Genomic DNA, 19,681 nt, shown 5'->3' on the forward strand with positions numbered 1-19,681 from the left:
TTTTTTGGGATTTATCTTTTTACTGTTTAAGTAATTTCTGATTAGAGCTTTTATTGGCAGTACATTGTTGCTCGTAGATATTTAAGATAATCCCGTTTTTTATCATCTTTAAAAGCTAGAAGAAGACATATAAACTCTTTAAAGGGTGGTCCTTAAATCATAATGCAATAATGTGTTTACAATTGAAGACAATATGTGCCAGCCAAGTATTGCTCTTTCAATAACCATCATTGCATACACATTAACGTTAGGATAGATCACCTCAATATATATACAACTTTGAAACAACACAACAAGCTAAAGAGATTCCGATGTAGTTGTTACATCTTTAAAAACGAAAACCAAGGATATCTCCATGGCCACTTTCCTCCTTTTGTATTGCTTTTATCCGTTTATCACTGCTGGGCGGCCCACATCTATTTAACAAATCATGAATAACCAAAAACTTGCATTCAAAGAAACACCAACATTTATTTCAAAGTGTTTATTATAAAGCAATTAGATATATATGATATTAATAAAAGCTATATTTATATAATAAGTAAATAATATAATTCTATATGAAATGGTTTATATTTCTTAATATTTCGACAGAATCAACAAAAAAGAAAAGAAAACCAGTCTTAAGAAATTAATCAAACCTTATCATTGGGTCTGCTACAACATCATGGGGTATGTTGTAATCAAAGCAATATGTTTTAAATGTTTACATGTTTTATTTAAAAAAAAAATATTTGTTCGGCCTTAACTATTTTGATGTGAGCGTTACTGATAAGTCTAATGTAGACGAAAGGCGAGTCTGGCGTATCAAATTTTAAGCCTGGTTCCTATGCTAACTATTTTGATGTGAGCGTTACTGATGAGTCTAATGTAGACGAAAGGCGTGTCTGGCGTATCAAATTTTAAGCCTGGTTCCTATGCTAACTATTTACACATCAAACCAACAAAAAGAAGAAATACCGGGATCATTTCCCTCAGTTTATATCATACCACACGGAACTGTGTTCCGTTATCATAATCCGTCAGCTCTTTTCTTGTCACAAAAATTCCATTGAGAACTCACAACAGATTTAAAGCAGCCTTGTAGTTAAAATGAAATACTTTTTCGATGCATATATCTGTTTATTTTTTTTTCATTTATAAATCATGCCAATATACTATTTATGTTTGATTTGAACATACTACTGCGACATTTTGTCATCGCAACTCATCTGAAACAATATTCAATAGTTTTATGAGTCTGTACAGATTAATAAAACGTACATGAAGACGTTTTTAAAAAATAATTATTTAGAAATAACTGATTGATCAGTTCACTCTGTTAGGAGGATGAGTCCTTGAAATTATGATTCTGGTGCGATGTTGATTGCCAGGGGAGGAACATTGGAATTTAGGTACGCTTTCGGTTTTGTGACATTGATTTGTTTAACTCAACATTTTATGATTCTTCATTTGAACATTAGCATAATGATGTCAGCAGCGTTAGACCAGCAATCTATCTTTTGTTTAGAACTTTCCAAAGTATAACAAATATTCCAGAAAAAAAAGTTATATACATATGAACCTGAAAACAACTATACATGGATTGTTTGCTGCTTGATAAAACACACATTTTCGTAACAAACTTAGGAGCTGATATATAAGAAGATAAAACAAAATTATACGGATCTGAGACTAAATAATTTGAACAAGAGCTACTACATGAGATAAAATAATTTACATATTAACATGCTTAACTTACAAATACAAAGCTTAATATACAAATTGTACACATCAAAATATATTCCTCTGCAATAAAAACTTCTCAACATGTATATAAATTTACATTGCTGAATTATTGTTTCAATCATTTAAGTATTCTATAATTCTAATATTAAGCAAAAACCAGGGTTGGCAAAGTATTACTCGCCTGGGAATTCCCGGGTGTTTTCCCGGGCTGGGCAATACTCCCAGAACTATGTAATATTGGTCATTAATGGGCAATATGATTTTTTAAGCTGGTTTCAACACAAACTAGTTAAGACTTGGTGTAGTTTCATAGTATTACATCTACACTTTATAAACAGATAACCATTGAGTAATTTCTAGATAATTTCTATATAAATAATAAAAAAAAAATCATTCTGTTTTCCATTAATTCTTTATGTTACTTAGGTAGAATACAATATTTGCACATTTATGGATATCTTCTGAATAGCCAAGCATTGTTTCAATAATCCAAACTTTGATAAAAAAAACATTTTTTTAAGTGAATTATTATTTTAATTGTTAAACATTCATATTGCTTAACAAACATTCTAAGGGGTAATGCCATTAAAATTTATAAAGTTGAAAGGGCTGATTATTGTTACATAAACAAATATGTGTTCTAATCTGAATAATTACTTATTAATTAGTGACAGTACATATACATAATTTAAATTTAATTGTTAATTTTTAATAGGAGTTATGCTTATTTGATTTTTTTTGACCAATCTAGACAAACAAAACAGGTTATACATATCTGAAATGTATTTCATTTGTGTTTGATCACTGAATCCTCTTAATGTATAGTCATCTCAAATGCACTTATATAGTTGAAAACGCACTTGTTGATATAAAGTATTCACAAAGGCACGTGCATTATAATAGTCAATACACAAACACTTTATGACATATGTAGTCATAATTAACCTCATCTTATCATGTTTATATATAATAAAAAAAAATGTAAGTAATTGCAAACAAAATTTAAAAAAACAAATTCAAAAACATAAAACAAGACATATTTGATATTTAGTAGAAACAAAACAAAACAAAAATACTGGTTCATTATGTTTGACTTTGAATTAAAGTAAAAGTTCGGATAAGTTTTAAAAGGTGTTAACAGCCCCAACCGAAATTTTAATAAGAATGCTGAAGAACTATTATAATCATTTTTAGTGTAGAAAGTTAGATAAAAAAAAACACCAAGCTTTTAGAAATATTTAAACGGAAAGTCCCTAATCAAATGTTCAAATGGCAAAACCAAAAACCTTAAACATACCAAATGAATAGACAACAACAACGGTGATGAATGACGTGACGTTGAAGAGATGATTTTGTTTTCCGTAAGTCATATTTTAGATAAATAACAATACATACAAATCTGACAGTTGTTTCTTACATAAACATGGTATCTATATGATTATTAGTCTTTAGGGAAAATAGATATAAGCAGAATAACATAATAAAAAAAAAATGGTGTTCAATAACGAAGGGTTAAAACAAAAAAGTGCTTGAATTGTGAGAAAAAGACAATTGTTACACATGTATATAGTACACATGTCATGAAACAATTTCAAAACAACGTTTAAAAGAAAATGCACTGAATACTTTGATTATGATGGCAAAAGTTAAACATAAAAGCATTTTAAAATTTAAATGTTAAGATTTCAGCTTACAATAACAGTTGCAGGTTCCTTCTATTCTTAATATTTATTATTCTTGTAGCATTCTCCAGTCACATGCAATTGATGTTTAAATGAAAGGTACTCAAACCAAATCTGATAATGTGTTTTCAACCATTTTGACATGTTTACCAACGTTACTAAATGCCTGTCCAATTTTACGCAATGTTGGTTTCAGATTGTGCGACCGGCAAAACTGATTTTTCCATTCTTCTAAAATATTCTTGTTCAGTCTTACCAAATCTCTGTCTGCTTGTATGTAACAAATCTGTTCCCACGTCTCAAACTTCATATCAAGTTCGATCAAGAAGTGAAGAGAACTATTCCCAATTAATGGGGCCAATCTATCGATGTGTTCTTCTGTTGGTACTATATCCCATTTGTCATCTAAAAGACAAACGAAAAAAACTCACATGTAATACACCAATTAAAGTATAACTTCTATTTTGTTTTGCGTTAACTTCGAAACTGTAATTTTGAAAGTAAGATTGAATTCCAAAGTAGTAGATTGCGGAAAACATTGTACATTTCCGAACATATTGAATAAGTCACAATCAGCTTATATTTACGAAGACATGATTTCTTTACACACATTTGATTTTATAACAACCAATTCCTAATGTTGTAAAAATATTATTTTTGTTACATTTTCTACTCGTCGAAAACTTATACTTTTGTCAGTTTTTATGGACTTCTCCTGTTTGGCAAAACACTTAAATAAAGCGATGAAGAAACAAACAACTTCCAAGACACTTAAATAAAGCGATGAAGAAACAAACAACTTCCAAAACTCTTAAATAAAGCGATGAAGAAACTTACAACTTCCAAAACTCTTAAATAAAGCGATGAAGAAACAAACAACTTCCAAAACTCTTAAATAAAGCGATGAAGAAACAAACAACTTCCAAAACTCTTAAATAAAGCGATGAAGAAACAAACAACTTCCTAAACACTTAAATAAAGCGATGAAGAAACAAACAACTTCCAAAACTCTTAAATAAAGCGATGAAGAAACTTACAACTTCCAAAACTCTTAAATAAAGCGATGAAGAAACAAACAACTTCCAAAACTCTTAAATAAAGCGATGAAGAAACTTACAACTTCCAAAACTCTTAAATAAAGCGATGAAGAAATAAACAACTTCCAAAACACTTAAATAAAGCGATGAAGAAACAAACAACTTCCAAAACTCTTAAATAAAGCGATGAAGAAACAAACAACTTCCAAAACTCTTAAATAAGCGATGAAGAAACAAACAACTTCCAAAACTCTTAAATAAAGCGATGAAGAAGCAAACAACTTCCAAAACACTAAAATAAAGCGATGAAGAAACAAACAACTTCCAAAACTCTTAAATAAAGCGATGAAGAAACTTACAACTTCCAAAACTCTTAAATAAAACGATGAAGAAACAAACAACTTCCAAAACACTTAAATAAAGCGATGAAGAAACAAACAACTTCCAAAACTCTTAAATAAAGCGATGAAGAAACTTACAACTTCCAAAACTCTTAAATAAAGCGATGAAGAAATGAAGAAACTTACAACTTCCAAAACTCTTAAATAAAGCGATGAAGAAACAAACAACTTCCAAAACACTTAAATAAAGCGATGAAGAAACAAACAACTTCCAAAACTCTTAAATAAAGCGATGAAGAAACTTACAACTTCCAAAACTCTTAAATAAAGTGATGAAGAAACAAACAACTTCCAAAACACTTAAATAAAGCGATGAAGAAACAAACAACTTCCAAAACACTTAAATAAAGCGATGAAGAAACAAACAACTTTCAAAACACTTAAATAAAGCGATGAAAAAACAAACAACTTCCAAAACACTTAAATAAAGCGATGAAGAAACAAACAACTTCCAAAACACTTAAATAAAGCGACGAAGAAACAAACAACTTTATATGAAATATTACTATCGAACAAACCAGTTGGTATATTCAGTGTGTTAAGTCATAAGTGAAAATCAAACTGACATTGTTATTACAAATATAAAAACAACCAGAAGACATCAATTTAAAAAAAAAACAATCCTAGAAAACCACTGACTAAACAATACGAACAACGCCACAACACTTGTTAATATCAGTTGCTCAGAAAAGGTAAACATTTCATGCTAAGCATGTGACACCAGTCGTTCAATGCGAGTGCAAACCTGATGATATTTCAATGTCTTACACTTATTTGTTACACATCTTTGAAAAGGAATATTTATACAACTGCACCCGCCTTGTCCCGCGTGTATTATTAACTGTTCTTAATTTAGAAGCATTACAAATAACATGGTTAATAAAGGCATGTTTACTGTCTTGTTTGTTAAGTCGTAAATGATGATAACACATATCGCATCTGTCGGACATTTAAATTAAACTTATACTTACCTAAATTAATAATTTAGAAGTATTACAAAGAACATGGTTAATAAAGGCATGTTTTCTGTCTTGTTTGTTAAGTCGTAAATGATGATAACACATTTCGCGTATGTCGGACATTTAAATTAAACTTCTACTTACCTAAATCAATATTTGCTCCTGCTACAACCTATAAACAATCACAAGAAATATCAGTAAAACAAGACAGACTGTACGTAGACGTGTATATTTTGCATTTTACACTGCATTATTATTATGTTTTAAGAGGTTTCGTGATGAATTTCTATTTTCCGAGAATGTTTTTTTTTCTTTATTAAATGATAATTATTCCAATTACATTAATGTTCGACAAAGTGTGAGAACAGTTTAAACATGTTGAATATATTTATCCTGTTAGTTATGCAAGTTATTGAAAGCTATTACACGTCAGTGTATGTTTAAATTAATGAAAAGAAATATTTAAGAACGCTGTTTTATATTATATATTATATGTTTTTTTGTCGACACAGCACGATGCGTATATCAAACTTATGTATTATCATATTAGTACCTTGCAGATGGTATGAGGGTTTTGTATGTTTGCATACACCGTGGCATCCTTTATGCTTTTAAATGTCAACGAAAATTTGTTCCGACATTTTCTGAGGATTTCAAATTTCAGTTTCTCCGGTTCGTCACTTTGACTTTCTTGGTCACAAACATTTTCCCATTCAGCATATGTCAGTCCCAGGTGCGTAGCCAGTTGTCTTATCTCATCTCTGTTGTACAGCAGGGATAATCGACGCAGATGTAGATCTGATGGAATCTCTTTCAAAAACTCTTCAGTTGTAACTGTAAACGACATATATCATTATGTTTTGGATTTGTAATATCTTTGATACTTGAAAACACATTTCAGAATTTGCCCATTGATAAATGTATGACACTGTGGTATTCATCAACGAATTGTTTACTTTTTCATGTATCCCTGGCTTAAAATATGTTGCCAAAAAAAAAGTAAAATAAGAAAAAATCCGAACTTCAAAGAATGTTGAGATACGCCATATGCACGTTCCGTCTACATTTGACTCATCGGTGAATACATTTATCATAGATTCAAGAATTATATATTGTATTTACGCCAGACGCGCTTTATGTCTACAACATACTCATCAGTGACGCTCGAATTAAAAAAGGTTAAAAAGCTAAATAAAGTACGAAGATGAAGAGTATTGAGGACCAAAAATTTCCAGCACATACGTGCAGATAAAAAAAGTGTGAAAGCCAAGCAATTATAAATGTGAAAAGCATTGAAGATTCAAAATTCAAAAAAATGTTATGCAGGATACGGCTAAGGTACTATATGCCTGGGATAAAAAAATCCTACGTATTTCAAATAATTTATACTTTTAAAAACAGCTATTTCATAAATTTATGAATATGTATACCATACATTTGATATGCTTGTCAACACCGTAGCGTTGACTACAAGACTGTCATGTATTTGTGTTTGGTATTATAAATTGATTGATATCTAATTCAAGCATCTGTGTATTGATGCCACAGTTTCTTAATCTGTTTCATGTGTTGTTTGTTCTGGTTTGTATATACTCATTATCCCACTGTAATTAAAGCCTACATAATTTCTAAGTGAAATAGTAAAAACGTCATGAATGAGATTATATCACAGGCAAAAAAGTAAAATCACAAAACAATACAAGTGATAATTATGTCTGCTTCTTACAAATGAAAAAAACAATACCTGGACAATCTGGTTCACATTTGTCGTCTCCCTGCAAAAAAAAACAACATGTGGATACACGTGGCATACATTATACAATAGAATTAACATGAAAAAGCTATAAAAAAACAAAAAGATGTTAGATTATTCTCTGTATACTGTAATATCTGTATAAATATTCATTTTGGTATTTAACACAATCAATACATTACATATACCTGTACCAAGTTAGGAATATGACGTGTGTTATCCATTCGTTTGATTTGTGTAAGCTGTTGATTTTGCCATTTTGCCATTTAATGAGGAACTTTCCGTTTTGAATTTTCCTCGGAGCTCAGTATGTTTGTGATTTTTCGTATTTCTCTAAAAATCAAAGGTGCTGTAATTCACATATTTTGTCTTAAACTAATTGTCAAACGATGAACTATCACAAATTTGTTGACCAGTAGTAATTCTTTATTTCACTAAGCTGTCAAATCCAAAGCTTATTGGATGTCTTTAGGTTGCATTTCTGTAATTATTGACAATGCAATTTCCCATAGAAACTCCGTTTACGGCTAAAACTGTACCACTTTTACTATGAAGTTTAGAAAAAAAATATAATCCTAGAATTGAAGTTCATATGCACCACAATTTATTTCAAAGGTCAAAATATAGGGCTGCGCGACATATTTTCAACGTTTATATGCCCTGAACTTCTCAGAGTTTAAACTAACGCTAATTTTCTTAACTTCCCCTACCTCGAATATAAGGTTACCACAGATTCCAGTGTAAACAAAATGCATATGTAAATTTACTGGTAACATTCCAAAGGTATGTCTCTGTGAGATGGAACACAGAGAGCATAACTGGGAACTAGTATGTAAACAAAATTAAGTTTCTATGAATATTCAAGATCTCCCCAAAACAGGCGTGGTTTGCGAAACAGCTGTATTCACAAAGTGCAACCTTTTAGCGCATATGCTGTACTACTTATTCAAGTTAGTGTTAAAGTTAATACGTCTGAACCCGTTGTATTTCCTTGCACCTGTCATAAGCAAACATATGTACATGAACTGTTAGTTGCCTTTTCATCGTTTTCCTATACGACCATTGCATTGTTAGTATTATTTTTGATTCATGAGTTTGAGTATCCCTTTGTTATATTTTGTTTATTATTTGACACAAACTTATTCTTTATATACCTTTCTTTGGAACCATGATGTGATTATATTTATGTTATGTTCAATCCCATGTGAAGGACATATCCATATGTTGCTTATGTTTTCTAGTTGTCTGACGTCGATGATACATGGATTATCTGGTGAGTTACAACATATTCTTGTAATAAAGGCTGCATCACTGATGTGACTGGAGTCGCTGCTTGTTCTGATATATAACTGACTTATTTTTTCTAATGCAGATGTTAAACACGCAATAATGCTGTAAGCCATATCCCTCGATATCAGTGTGTTTGTTCTAGCATGAACAAGACGGGAAATAATCATGTCATCTTCGCAAGTAATGGACATATCCAAAGAAGGATCTAGAGTGAACACCCCTGACCTATGGAACAACATGTCGGTCTTTTTCTCTCCGTATGTTTTCACTGCCCATACATATAGACAGTAACTTATAAATCTAAAGGATAATGCAGGAGGTATCATCAATGCAGAAGACTGAAAAGCTATGGCAATACTCCTGTTAGCAATGCCCGCTGACTTAAGGTACCCAGATTCATCTTTCGCTCGTACCATACTTGCGATATAATAAAAGTCAGCAGGTATACGGTTGCGATCTAAGTCGTATCTCTTTGGTTCAACCAATATATCGAGATGGGTCATGACATTCAGTAAATAATCTTTATCATTGTAAAATTTCCGATATTTCTTTTTTTTCCAAATTTGTTGGATAACTTGTTTTGATACCACCCCTTTCTTGCCCATTACATCCCATAACTCTTCTCTTTCTTTGTCTCCTTGGCAGAAACTTCTATCAGTAACAATAGACTTAAAGGCATCAATTAAATGGGTTGGAGACAAAATAATATGACGGTTTAATCTGTGTTCATCAAAGTATAACACCTTGCCTATGGCATGTTGAAATTTCAGGAATACTTTTAACTCAGATTTTGTCAAGGATCGTATTGGTTGTAGTGAGTTGATTTTCTGCAAATGCTCCATTGTAATCAGTGGAATATTGCGTTTGATGAGTGATGCAAATTCTAACTCTAAAGGGATAAAGCATTTTGGGAGGGGTTCTCCCCATGTTGGTTGCCTCTCTGATTCGCGCATGATAACAGCCTTTATCTTCGACATTTCTGGGTCATATTTGTCTCTAGCGTTTACAAATATTTCATCATCAATCACCAAGTGTTGCATCAATGGCGTATTGTGGAACATCTTGTAGATTTCTTTAAATATGTAACGACGTTTAGTTTCAACATCATTCTGAAAATAATATTAATATGATATGTTTACCAAAGGTATGAATTATTCGAAATGCGGCGTATTATATTATCTTAGCCGTATTTGGTACAACTTTTTGGAATTTTTAGTCCTCAAATGCTCTTCAACACTCATTTTTTTGGCTTTCTTACTTTTTTTTTTATCTTAGAGTCACTAATGAGTACCTTTTTTAAATTTGTTACCCCTATGGACAAATGTATATATTAAGCAATTGCTTATATTTAAATGAACATATTTAAATGTACGATCGTTATTGCTTATACGCTAAATTTTACCAATTACATTACTGCAATCTCAAACAAAAACTTCCATTTCAAACACAAAACAAGCAAGAACTCAAAGTATAACACTGGTATCATATCATAGGAGCAAAAAAAAAGAAAAAGGAATATATACCCAAATGAATAATAAATCTTAACAAATACACAACATTCAGTTAAACATGATAACTAGGTAGCAATCAAGCCTTAGAATCAGACAATACACAAGTTGAATTCCCCAAAAGACATGTTTCTAGAGAGGTACACAAATACGAACAAGTACACAGTAACATTATATATTCAATACTCTCAAACGTGTCCGATTCTCCCAAATGTGTGTTTTTCACCCAAAAGAGTCCTCATAATCCAATATCAACATTTTAAATATGTTTATGATATTTGATGTATTTTATAAAATTTACAAGAATATTAATATAAAATACTGCTGGTAGTAACTCATCATGTCAGCTTTTCTACCAAAAACAAACTGTGTAAAACAAATAATTCCTGTATACATAGTTGCTTTAAACTAAAAGTGAACTGGGTGATAAATTATCTTTACGTTCACACAGGAATAGAAAATTAAAAAATAGAATTACAAGTACCAACAATAAAACAAAAACAATATCCGATTAAAATTACAAATAAATAAATGAACGTTGGATACACAAATACCGAGACATGTCTCTTGCCAATGCCAGTTCACACTAAAAAAAACAGTCATATTCGGGGAAAGATCACGTTCGGTTTTGAAAGACCAAACGACCTTTAAAACTGTAAAGCACAATTGTAGACGTGGAAAGCATGATCTAGTTAGTTAAGACTTATGCACATCGTATGAATCAATGAAATCGTGATGGTGTCCATAACATTTACGGAGTTTAATTTTTAATCCTTACTCCTCATAACTGTTTGGAGCAGTTTCTGCCTAAGGAACACATTTCTGTAAATGAATTCCATATACTTGAACATTTACGAGCATAAGGTATCAACTGAGTATGTAAACACAATGGGAGGGGCATATGGTAAGTTATTGCTAAGAAATGGGAAATTGATAATTGGAAAGCTGACATCGTCCCGTCACAAAGTATAAACCTAGCATGTTTGTAATCGTTCTCTTCAATAAATATTCTCCATTTTATATTCAATTATATTTCTAATGTAGAGCGTGTTCTACAACATACTTACTGCTGATATCTGATCTTTGTGCGTTAAAACCACCATAATTTTGGGAAATCCCTGAATACTTCCTTTACAGTATGTTACAATGGTGTTGATCCAGAATAACAGATAATCTGTAATAATAAAATAAATAAAAACGTTAAATACATAATGCAAAAGGTATGACAATCTTTTAAATGTATATGTTCTCTACGAGATCTACTGTCTTCTAAATATAGTTATGAGTGTTAATTCTTGCAATAATAGATACACATTTGAGGGTGTGTAAGTTATCAGATGTATTATGTATATTTTAACATATTTGAAGATTTTGTTTGTCTTGTTTACTTTTGTTCCTCAACAGTGTGTATTTCAAACGTATGTATTTTTTTACATACCTCTTGAGGTTTTATGTCCACTCTTTCCTGGGAGGTATTGTTCATACCGACAGGGATCATCAAGTGTTCTACTTCCATCCAATACAATTATGTATATAGCTCTGTACGTTAAAAATGTCTGATGAGTTGAATAGAAAACATCCTGGCCACCAAAATCCCAGATAATTATAGGTGCTATCTTTCTGTTGTGTAGCTTCTTTTTTCCAACTTTAGAAGACTTCTCTAAGAAGCTTTCCTTTGTGATTGACACTTTAACTTCTTTGACTTGTTTGGTAATGCCAAACACACGTTTCAGATGTGCTATAATTCCAGGTTTAGTAACAGTTTCAATATGCAAATCACCAGTGACACCTGACTTCAGAGAAGCTCCAAGAGAATCTTCCATTGGTTTGTATTCATCAAACGAAAGTTCATGTATTTCTCTGTATTTTGTAACATCCGAAGTTTGGTTTTCAGTTGCATAATCTAGGACTACTAGATCGGTCCTTGTGTCTGAACTTTCGCCATCAAAATCAAATACAACTGATTGCCTTTCTGAGCTACGGAGTACGCCTTGAACATCTGACTCATATATGTCATCGTTGTCTACTCTTTCTGATTCCTGTCCTGCAACATGACCTGGTAGTTTCTTTTCCATACTAATTGCCAAACTATTAGCACAACCAGGTACGGTTTGAAACTGAGGATCGGACAGTTTTTTGGCTTTCACAGCTTCTGTCATTGAGCATTCAGTGGGTAACGATGCATCGCCCGATGTTGATTCATTCGATTTATGTTTCAGCCATTCTTCGTTGGCGGATATTGATGCCTCCTCTGTAACATCTGATTTATTTGGACTGGTTGGTGTAGTATCTGCTGAAGGAACATTTTGTTTTTGAGTTGTTGTGTCTGCTCGTAAAAGGGATCTGCAAACTGTGATTTCTTCCAGGGAAAAATCTGAATAAGAAATAAACTTAAACTTTTGATTAGATGTTTTGGCAAAATTCCAATATAAAAAATACAATTGTTTACAAAACAAAAATACAAAACTTTATCTTGGTATCTATGATGAGTTTTTTGTTATTCATATTTATATATTTTCTTTCATGTTAAAATATTTTTGTTTATTTTAAGCAACCATTGATTTTTATGGGGGGGGGGGGGGGGGAGGGTTTGTGGGCTTAGATGCAATTTGATAAAAGACAGATCAGGAGTATTGAGTAACAAAAATGCAACTCAGCAAGGACAAAAGACATGCTGACAATATATACATGTAAGTCAAAAATTATTAACTATTTGAAAAAGCCAGGACCTAATAAAGGGAAAATCAAAAAAGGGAGAACAACGATTAAACTAAAACCAATTTTTCATCACAGGGCAGTTCCCTTAAATTTAAAGGATATGGAGAATGTTTATATAAAATACACCGAGGTTGTTATTTTCACTGATGGTATTTCTCATATTTGTACATATAAATCGTCTGTCTACGAGAGAGTAAAATCTAAATAAATGACGAGAGAAATTTATGTATTACTGAAAAATGATAACACCAGGGTTTTCGATATCACAAACTAGTCAAAACATTTTACTAAAATTTATCATCGGTATAAGGACATCATTCATAAATATAGTTCCACATGCAGACTTCTTATACGTTCAGGTATTTCACATCCAATTTTTTATGGAAATATTCTTTATAAAGCACAAAGGTGTCAGTATTCACCTCAGAAACTTACAAAACCTTTGAATAGACTTATTAAGAAGGGATATAGCTACGATACTGTTGTCAGGTCATTAAGATTGCATATTTTGGCGTTAATATTGATTCACTTATAGGGTCTTTGCGTCGGAACTAAGCACATTTATTCAAAAACCAGTTGTTGGCATGACACGGGTTATGTTCTTCTCATATATGTTATGATGGTATGATACTAAACCCCTAACGGGAAGGGTTGTGCCTGATGTTCATATGATGACATCATAATCTTTCTGTCAGTTTTATTGAAGTCTGGAGCTGGCATGTCAGTTAACTTCTAGTAGTCAGTTGTTATTTATGTATTATTGTATTATTGTAATTTTGTTTATTTTCTTTGGTTACATCTTCTGACATCAGACTCGGACTTCTCTTGAGCTGAATTTTAATGTGCGTATTGTTATGCGTTTACTTTTCTACATTGGCTAGAGGTATAGGGGGAGGGTTGAGATCTCACAAACATGTTTAACCCCGCCGCATTTTTGCGCCTGTCCCAAGTCAGGAGCCTCTGGCCTTTGTTAGTCTTGTATTATTTTAATTTTAGTTTCTTGTGTACAATTTGGAAATTAGTATGGCGTTCACTGAACTAGTATATATTTGTTTAGGGGCCAGCTGAAGGACGCATCCGGGTTCGGGAATTTCTCGCTACATTGAAGACCTGTTGGTGACCTTCTGCTTTAGTTTTTTTCTACGGTCGGGTTATTGTCTCTTTGACACATTCCCCATTTCCATTCTCAATTTTATGAAAAATTGGTCCCACTCAGAAATCTGATAGTATTGAAATTGGCCTCAGTGAAAATTCTGATAGTATAATAGAAATTGGCCCCAGTGCAAATTCTAATAGTATAATAGAAATTGGCCACTGTGACAATTCTGACAGAATAATAAAAATTGGCCTCAGTGACATTTCTAATAGTGTCATTGAAATTGACGCAATTGGGACGACACTAACGTTGAAACACCAAGCATACGTGTCAGGAACCGTGCGCTGTCTGGCTAACAGATCCAAGACGAATCACCATGAAAACGAACAGAAATTATAAGAACTTGCTATTGGGTATAACGGTAGTATGATCATACCACAACTACTCCTCGACACATCTTATGTGTAATAATTGCATCTGTAGAATTTTGGTACCGCATTGGAACTGCTGTAAAAAAAATTCACATCAACGGTTTGTGCGCTTCCACATTCGCTACATGAATCAGATAATAAGCTTTCAAAAACTTGTGGTCTTTTATGTGATTGCTAAGAGGGAAAGTTATTTTAATTTTGGAGGGCATATACGAATGTGAAAAGCAAATGAGTCTGTGTAATTCCCTATGCCATAATTCACTCATATACTCAAACAAAGGATACAGACATATTTCTGTATTTTGTTAATAAGGTTTATTGTGTGGTCATGGAATAAAACCTTTTTTGTGTGTATCAATGATTTTATATTACAACATCCATACCATAAATCATTGTACAAGTTATAGGTGAATTTAAGTCTAATTTTGTACAAATTATAATTTTTACAAGCACTTTTTGTACAAATAACAACTTGTACAAAGTCAAAATACAAATAATAATTTGTACAAATATTTGTGTATAAATTATAATTTGTAAAAAATGATAACTTGTACATAAAATATTCATAAGTCCAGCCTTGCCTTAAAACGTTCCAAGATGCACCCGTTTGTCTGTACTCAGAGTATTTTTTTTTTATTAACGGCCACATTTATAATTCCTTTAGATGAACCTTAACAACAAAAATGAAAAGTAGTTGAGATCGATCTAGGTCCACTTAATGAATGGACTTTCATAAGAAGCTTCTGTTCTATGCCAATGAAATAACAACATAAACAATGTAATGTTCCTCCGACGTATCCATAAGAATAACGCCTCGTGTATTATAGATCGTGTGTAATTTTTTGGACTTTTGGATAAGGCGTGTTTGAGTTCAACGTTGTCTAATAGGATGTAACATGTAGATACTAATGTTTCTCTCATTATTTTGTAAAGATTAATTTCGATTTCTATACATACCAAAAATATCAAGTGAAACATAAACCTACCCCTCTATAGAGATTTAAAAATATAACCAAATATTCCAGAAAAGTTTCTCTAAACCAATACACGTAGAGCTTAACCAATCAGATAACGAGTACACTGAATCTTGAGCAAGGTCCGCTTGATTAGCACGTCAGGTAAAATGGAACCTTCCTGTGAAGCAATTGCCGTATCGAACAGCCAAATAGAATGTTCGTCCAATGTATCCGATGTTTCTACAAAGTTTGCTCAACCAATAAAATGCTGTACATCGAATGATGAGTAAAATGGGTTATTCCCGAGACATATTTGACATATACATCAATATCTGAAGTGAGTGTTACTAAGGAGGATGTTAAATCAACCGTTTTACAGGGAGGGTAATATTTTAATAAGTATTAAAAATACAGACAACATAACATAGGGATGGTGTTTCCGGAAGGTCACATTCAACGCTCTCAATGATAAGAAGAGCAAAACGTATTTGCTCCTTTTTTAACATCATTTAAAAAGCGCAAGCAGTGAAGTCAGAAGAAAGTACCAGTATTTATGTACATTTATTGACGGACATTTAAAATTCAGTAAATCTCACTTAATTTTGTTTGTTTAATGTCGTGACAAATAGTTCATGTTCACGACGATAAAAAAAACTAGCAGATGTGTATTTGGATGGTACGGGTAAACTTGGATAAAGACATTGTTGCACTAGTGAATTGTAGAACGGGAAAAAAAATACGAAAATGAGATAAAACTGACGTAGATCAGTTTATTCATATCAAAACTATTTACTTTTAAAAGTATTTCATCATTGTTCTAATAATATAAAGACATGAATTGTTCCCTCTTGAATTATTTTATTCAAATAATTGTAGAGTCTGCAATTTTAACAAAACATTTCATTCACACAAAATTGGTAAACAAAAAAATTTCAGAGCTTAATTTCAATACTGAAAATATCTATCAGAAAGTTTTGTTTTAACGTATGCAATTTAAAAATACAAAAGGAAAAACCTCGTCAAGTTTTTTAGCATTAAAAGGGGTACCTGTATCTTAAATATCACATTCATGATTAATATAATTAGTATGCAATAATCTTATTCTAATAATTGTTCAAATTAAGTAAAATGCAACACGGTGTTTTATTTACATTCAAACACACATAACCTGTTATGATGACGTATAGTTGAAAATATATTTACCCATGTTTTTTAGTTTTGAAGTTATATTCAATCTAACTGTTGATGTATACACAATGATTTTAAAAAAATAAATACTGAAATTTGAAGCGAGATTATATTCTTTTTGTTACTGTTTTAAACATTTAATAAACAAAACAGGCGACCCAAACATGTTTGAATAGAAAAGGTGTACCTGAGTGAGTTTCTTAACATAAGATTGATAGCAATGATAGGAATTGTTTTTAAATACTGTTACCTTGGCAGAGATGCACATGCTTTTACAGAACAATGTCTGTCCTGTCTTTTTTTCCACTCCAATTAGTTCTGCCTTTTTAATTATTTTATCCTGAATTCTTTTTCTTAAATTTTCATCATGCCGTTTTTTGCAAAGTGTCTTTTACTCCTTTTCTTACTCAAGAGTCCCTTCCACTCACCTAATCCATTTTGTTAGTTGTAATCTCTGTCCTGCCTTTAAATTTTTCACTCATTTCGGCCCTGCCTTTTTTAAGTTTATATTGCCCTTACTTATTTACGTGCCCAGCCCCCACCCTAAATAAATAAAAATGGACGCTAGATGTATTTCGTGAAAGTAATATTTGAAAAGGCAAATGATTCTTCATTCAAGATATGTGAATGTTTTTATAATACATCAAATAAATGTCAAATTGTTTGTCTGGGCATTTTTTTTAAAGTTTAATAAAAGACAGCTGTTCTGAAAGAAAAAAATATGAAGATATTTCGTAATAGGGCATACAGTGAAGTTCAAGGCCAATAGATACTTTGAATACTACAATGTATAGTAGTTTTTAAAAATAATTTCTTCTTAAACAAGGATGAAGGAATGAACGTCCCACATGAAAAAGATGGTTTGTAAGTCAAACATTTTTATTTCAATAATTGGTCATATAAAATAGAATTCGTTAAGAGTAGGACATTCAACAATTGAACCAAAGGCTATTTCTATAATCAAACACGCCTACCTTGTTATGATGACTTATCACAAAGATATTTCACTTGACCCATATCTTTTGCTTTCTCTTAATAGGAATTTTTTATGTCAATATTTCAAAATATTGCTTTAAAATATGAAAATAATGGAATTTAAAGCGAGATGATATTCTTTAAGTTTCTGTATTAAATCTACCCGAACACGCTTTGATTATAACATGTGTGCCTGACTTTACTCTTGAATCTCGAAGTTATATGTTGTTTTCATTAATGTCTTTAAAATCAATCTTCAGTACTTCAAAGCACAGATGACATAATTCTCCTTTTTGATTTAATTTATAAGTTGATAGAGTCACCCGGTCAGAAAAAAAGATACAAACTATCTCGCACGTATATGAATACTTTGATACGTATACGTATCCAAATACTGCAGTTCTATAACACTTAAAAAGAAATCAAAGACGGAACCATAAGTATTGATATATCATGGATGAGAATATTTTTTGCAACTGATTAATCACATTGTTTTAGTCATAAAAACAGAACTGCTTCAACAAATTGATATAGTTAATTGACATCTTTTAAACAAAATTAAATAAATTCAAAATGAAAATATAAACTTCGGTGTTTTCATTTAATTTGATCCATCATAAAGCAAGTTAACATCGTAAGCATTGTCTACCAGAGGAGCAAGGTAAAGTTATATTTGAATCACACCTAATATTGTATAAATATTATATTTATTACCGCCAATACTACACTCAAATTACTTATTATATACCATACATATCTTCTTAAAGCTTAAGGAGCATCGGTGGCCGAGTTATATAAGTAGTAACTACTGTAATCAATGGTCAGTCAACACTGAGGTTGTGAGTTCTAATGTCGCTCGTGCCGACGCCGTTATTTTTTCACAAGACAAATAAGTACTGCCTACCCAGCACCGAATTAATGGCTTTTGGGTTATCTAGGTCTTACCTTGTTGTCCTCCAAGCCATTCTTTCGTTTCACGATCAAAGTAGGAAAGGCCATTGTATAATTCTATTCCATCAGTTGACTTTCTGAATCTAGTTGGTTGTTTACCGACAAGATGTCTGGCAATAGTTGTCTTCCCTGTACCTTGTTCTCCAGCTAACATTACTCTTGACTCAAAATGAAGATAACTTTCTTCACCCAATAAACTTGAAAAAATGTGTGCTGAATTTTTATCCAATTTTTTCACTTCAATTGGAAGACCTGAAAATTCGACTAATGAATGCAATATTCAAATTCAACTGATACGTGAAGTACAACGCTTTATCGTTTATCATATAGTTAACCATTATACCGAAGCGTTGTTCTTGGTATTATTTTGTCCGTTTGTTCTTCTTTTCTGCATTTTACATATATTGGAAACATGTCAATCCCCCTAAATGTTTCACTTTAAAATCACTTAATTTCAAAACATGTCAAGGTGCTGAAATGGTACAACACGTGTTTTTTTTTTATAAGAACGCCCATTCGGTTCAACTATAAAAAAAACCCAGCCAACTCTGAATGGGTCGAGTCTCCCGATCTTGTCAGAATTCTCGAAATGTTGCAAAACACAAAGACATACAAAACAAAATGCTCAAGCTGAGGGACAATTTATTATCTGTAATACACTACAAGTGAGAGGTTTAGTGTTATAAAAACCAGGTTTAATCCACTATTTTCTTCATTTCAAAATTGCTGTACCAAGTCTGGAATATGACAGGTGTTGTCCATTCGTCTGATGTGTATGTTTATTATTTGATTTTATCATTTGATTATGGACTTCCGGTTTTAAATTTTCTTCGGAGTTAAGTCCTGTTGTGGTTTTACCTTTTTAATATAGGGATACTATCAATCTAAAACTAAGACGACAAACAGTGTCCACTATTTTTCACACGGGATTCGAAATTACATAATGTTGATTAATATTAGCATTGCTTATTGCTCTTTCGTTGAGTATACTTTTTAAATATTTCTTTT

At 31.7% G+C, this 19,681-nt stretch overlaps 1 protein-coding gene across 1 annotated transcript; it reads right to left on the reverse strand.

Moving 5' to 3' along the window:
• Nucleotides 1-2,471: 2,471 nt before the first annotated feature.
• On the reverse strand, nucleotides 2,472-18,902 carry LOC134694897 (uncharacterized). The gene is made up of 8 exons (XM_063556003.1): nucleotides 18,668-18,902; nucleotides 11,797-12,732; nucleotides 11,426-11,532; nucleotides 8,715-9,959; nucleotides 7,552-7,582; nucleotides 6,361-6,641; nucleotides 5,952-5,979; nucleotides 2,472-3,815 (listed from the first exon to the last, which is right to left on the reverse strand). Exons 1-8 carry the CDS (start codon nucleotides 18,825-18,827, stop codon nucleotides 3,514-3,516), a joined length of 3,090 nt encoding a protein of 1,029 aa, XP_063412073.1. The 5' UTR covers nucleotides 18,828-18,902; the 3' UTR covers nucleotides 2,472-3,513.
• Between the last annotated feature and the right edge of the window lie 779 nt (nucleotides 18,903-19,681).

The sequence above is a fragment of the Mytilus trossulus genome, chromosome 13 (genome assembly GCF_036588685.1).
Source record: "Mytilus trossulus isolate FHL-02 chromosome 13, PNRI_Mtr1.1.1.hap1, whole genome shotgun sequence".
Taxonomy (NCBI): Eukaryota; Metazoa; Mollusca; class Bivalvia; order Mytilida; family Mytilidae; genus Mytilus; species Mytilus trossulus.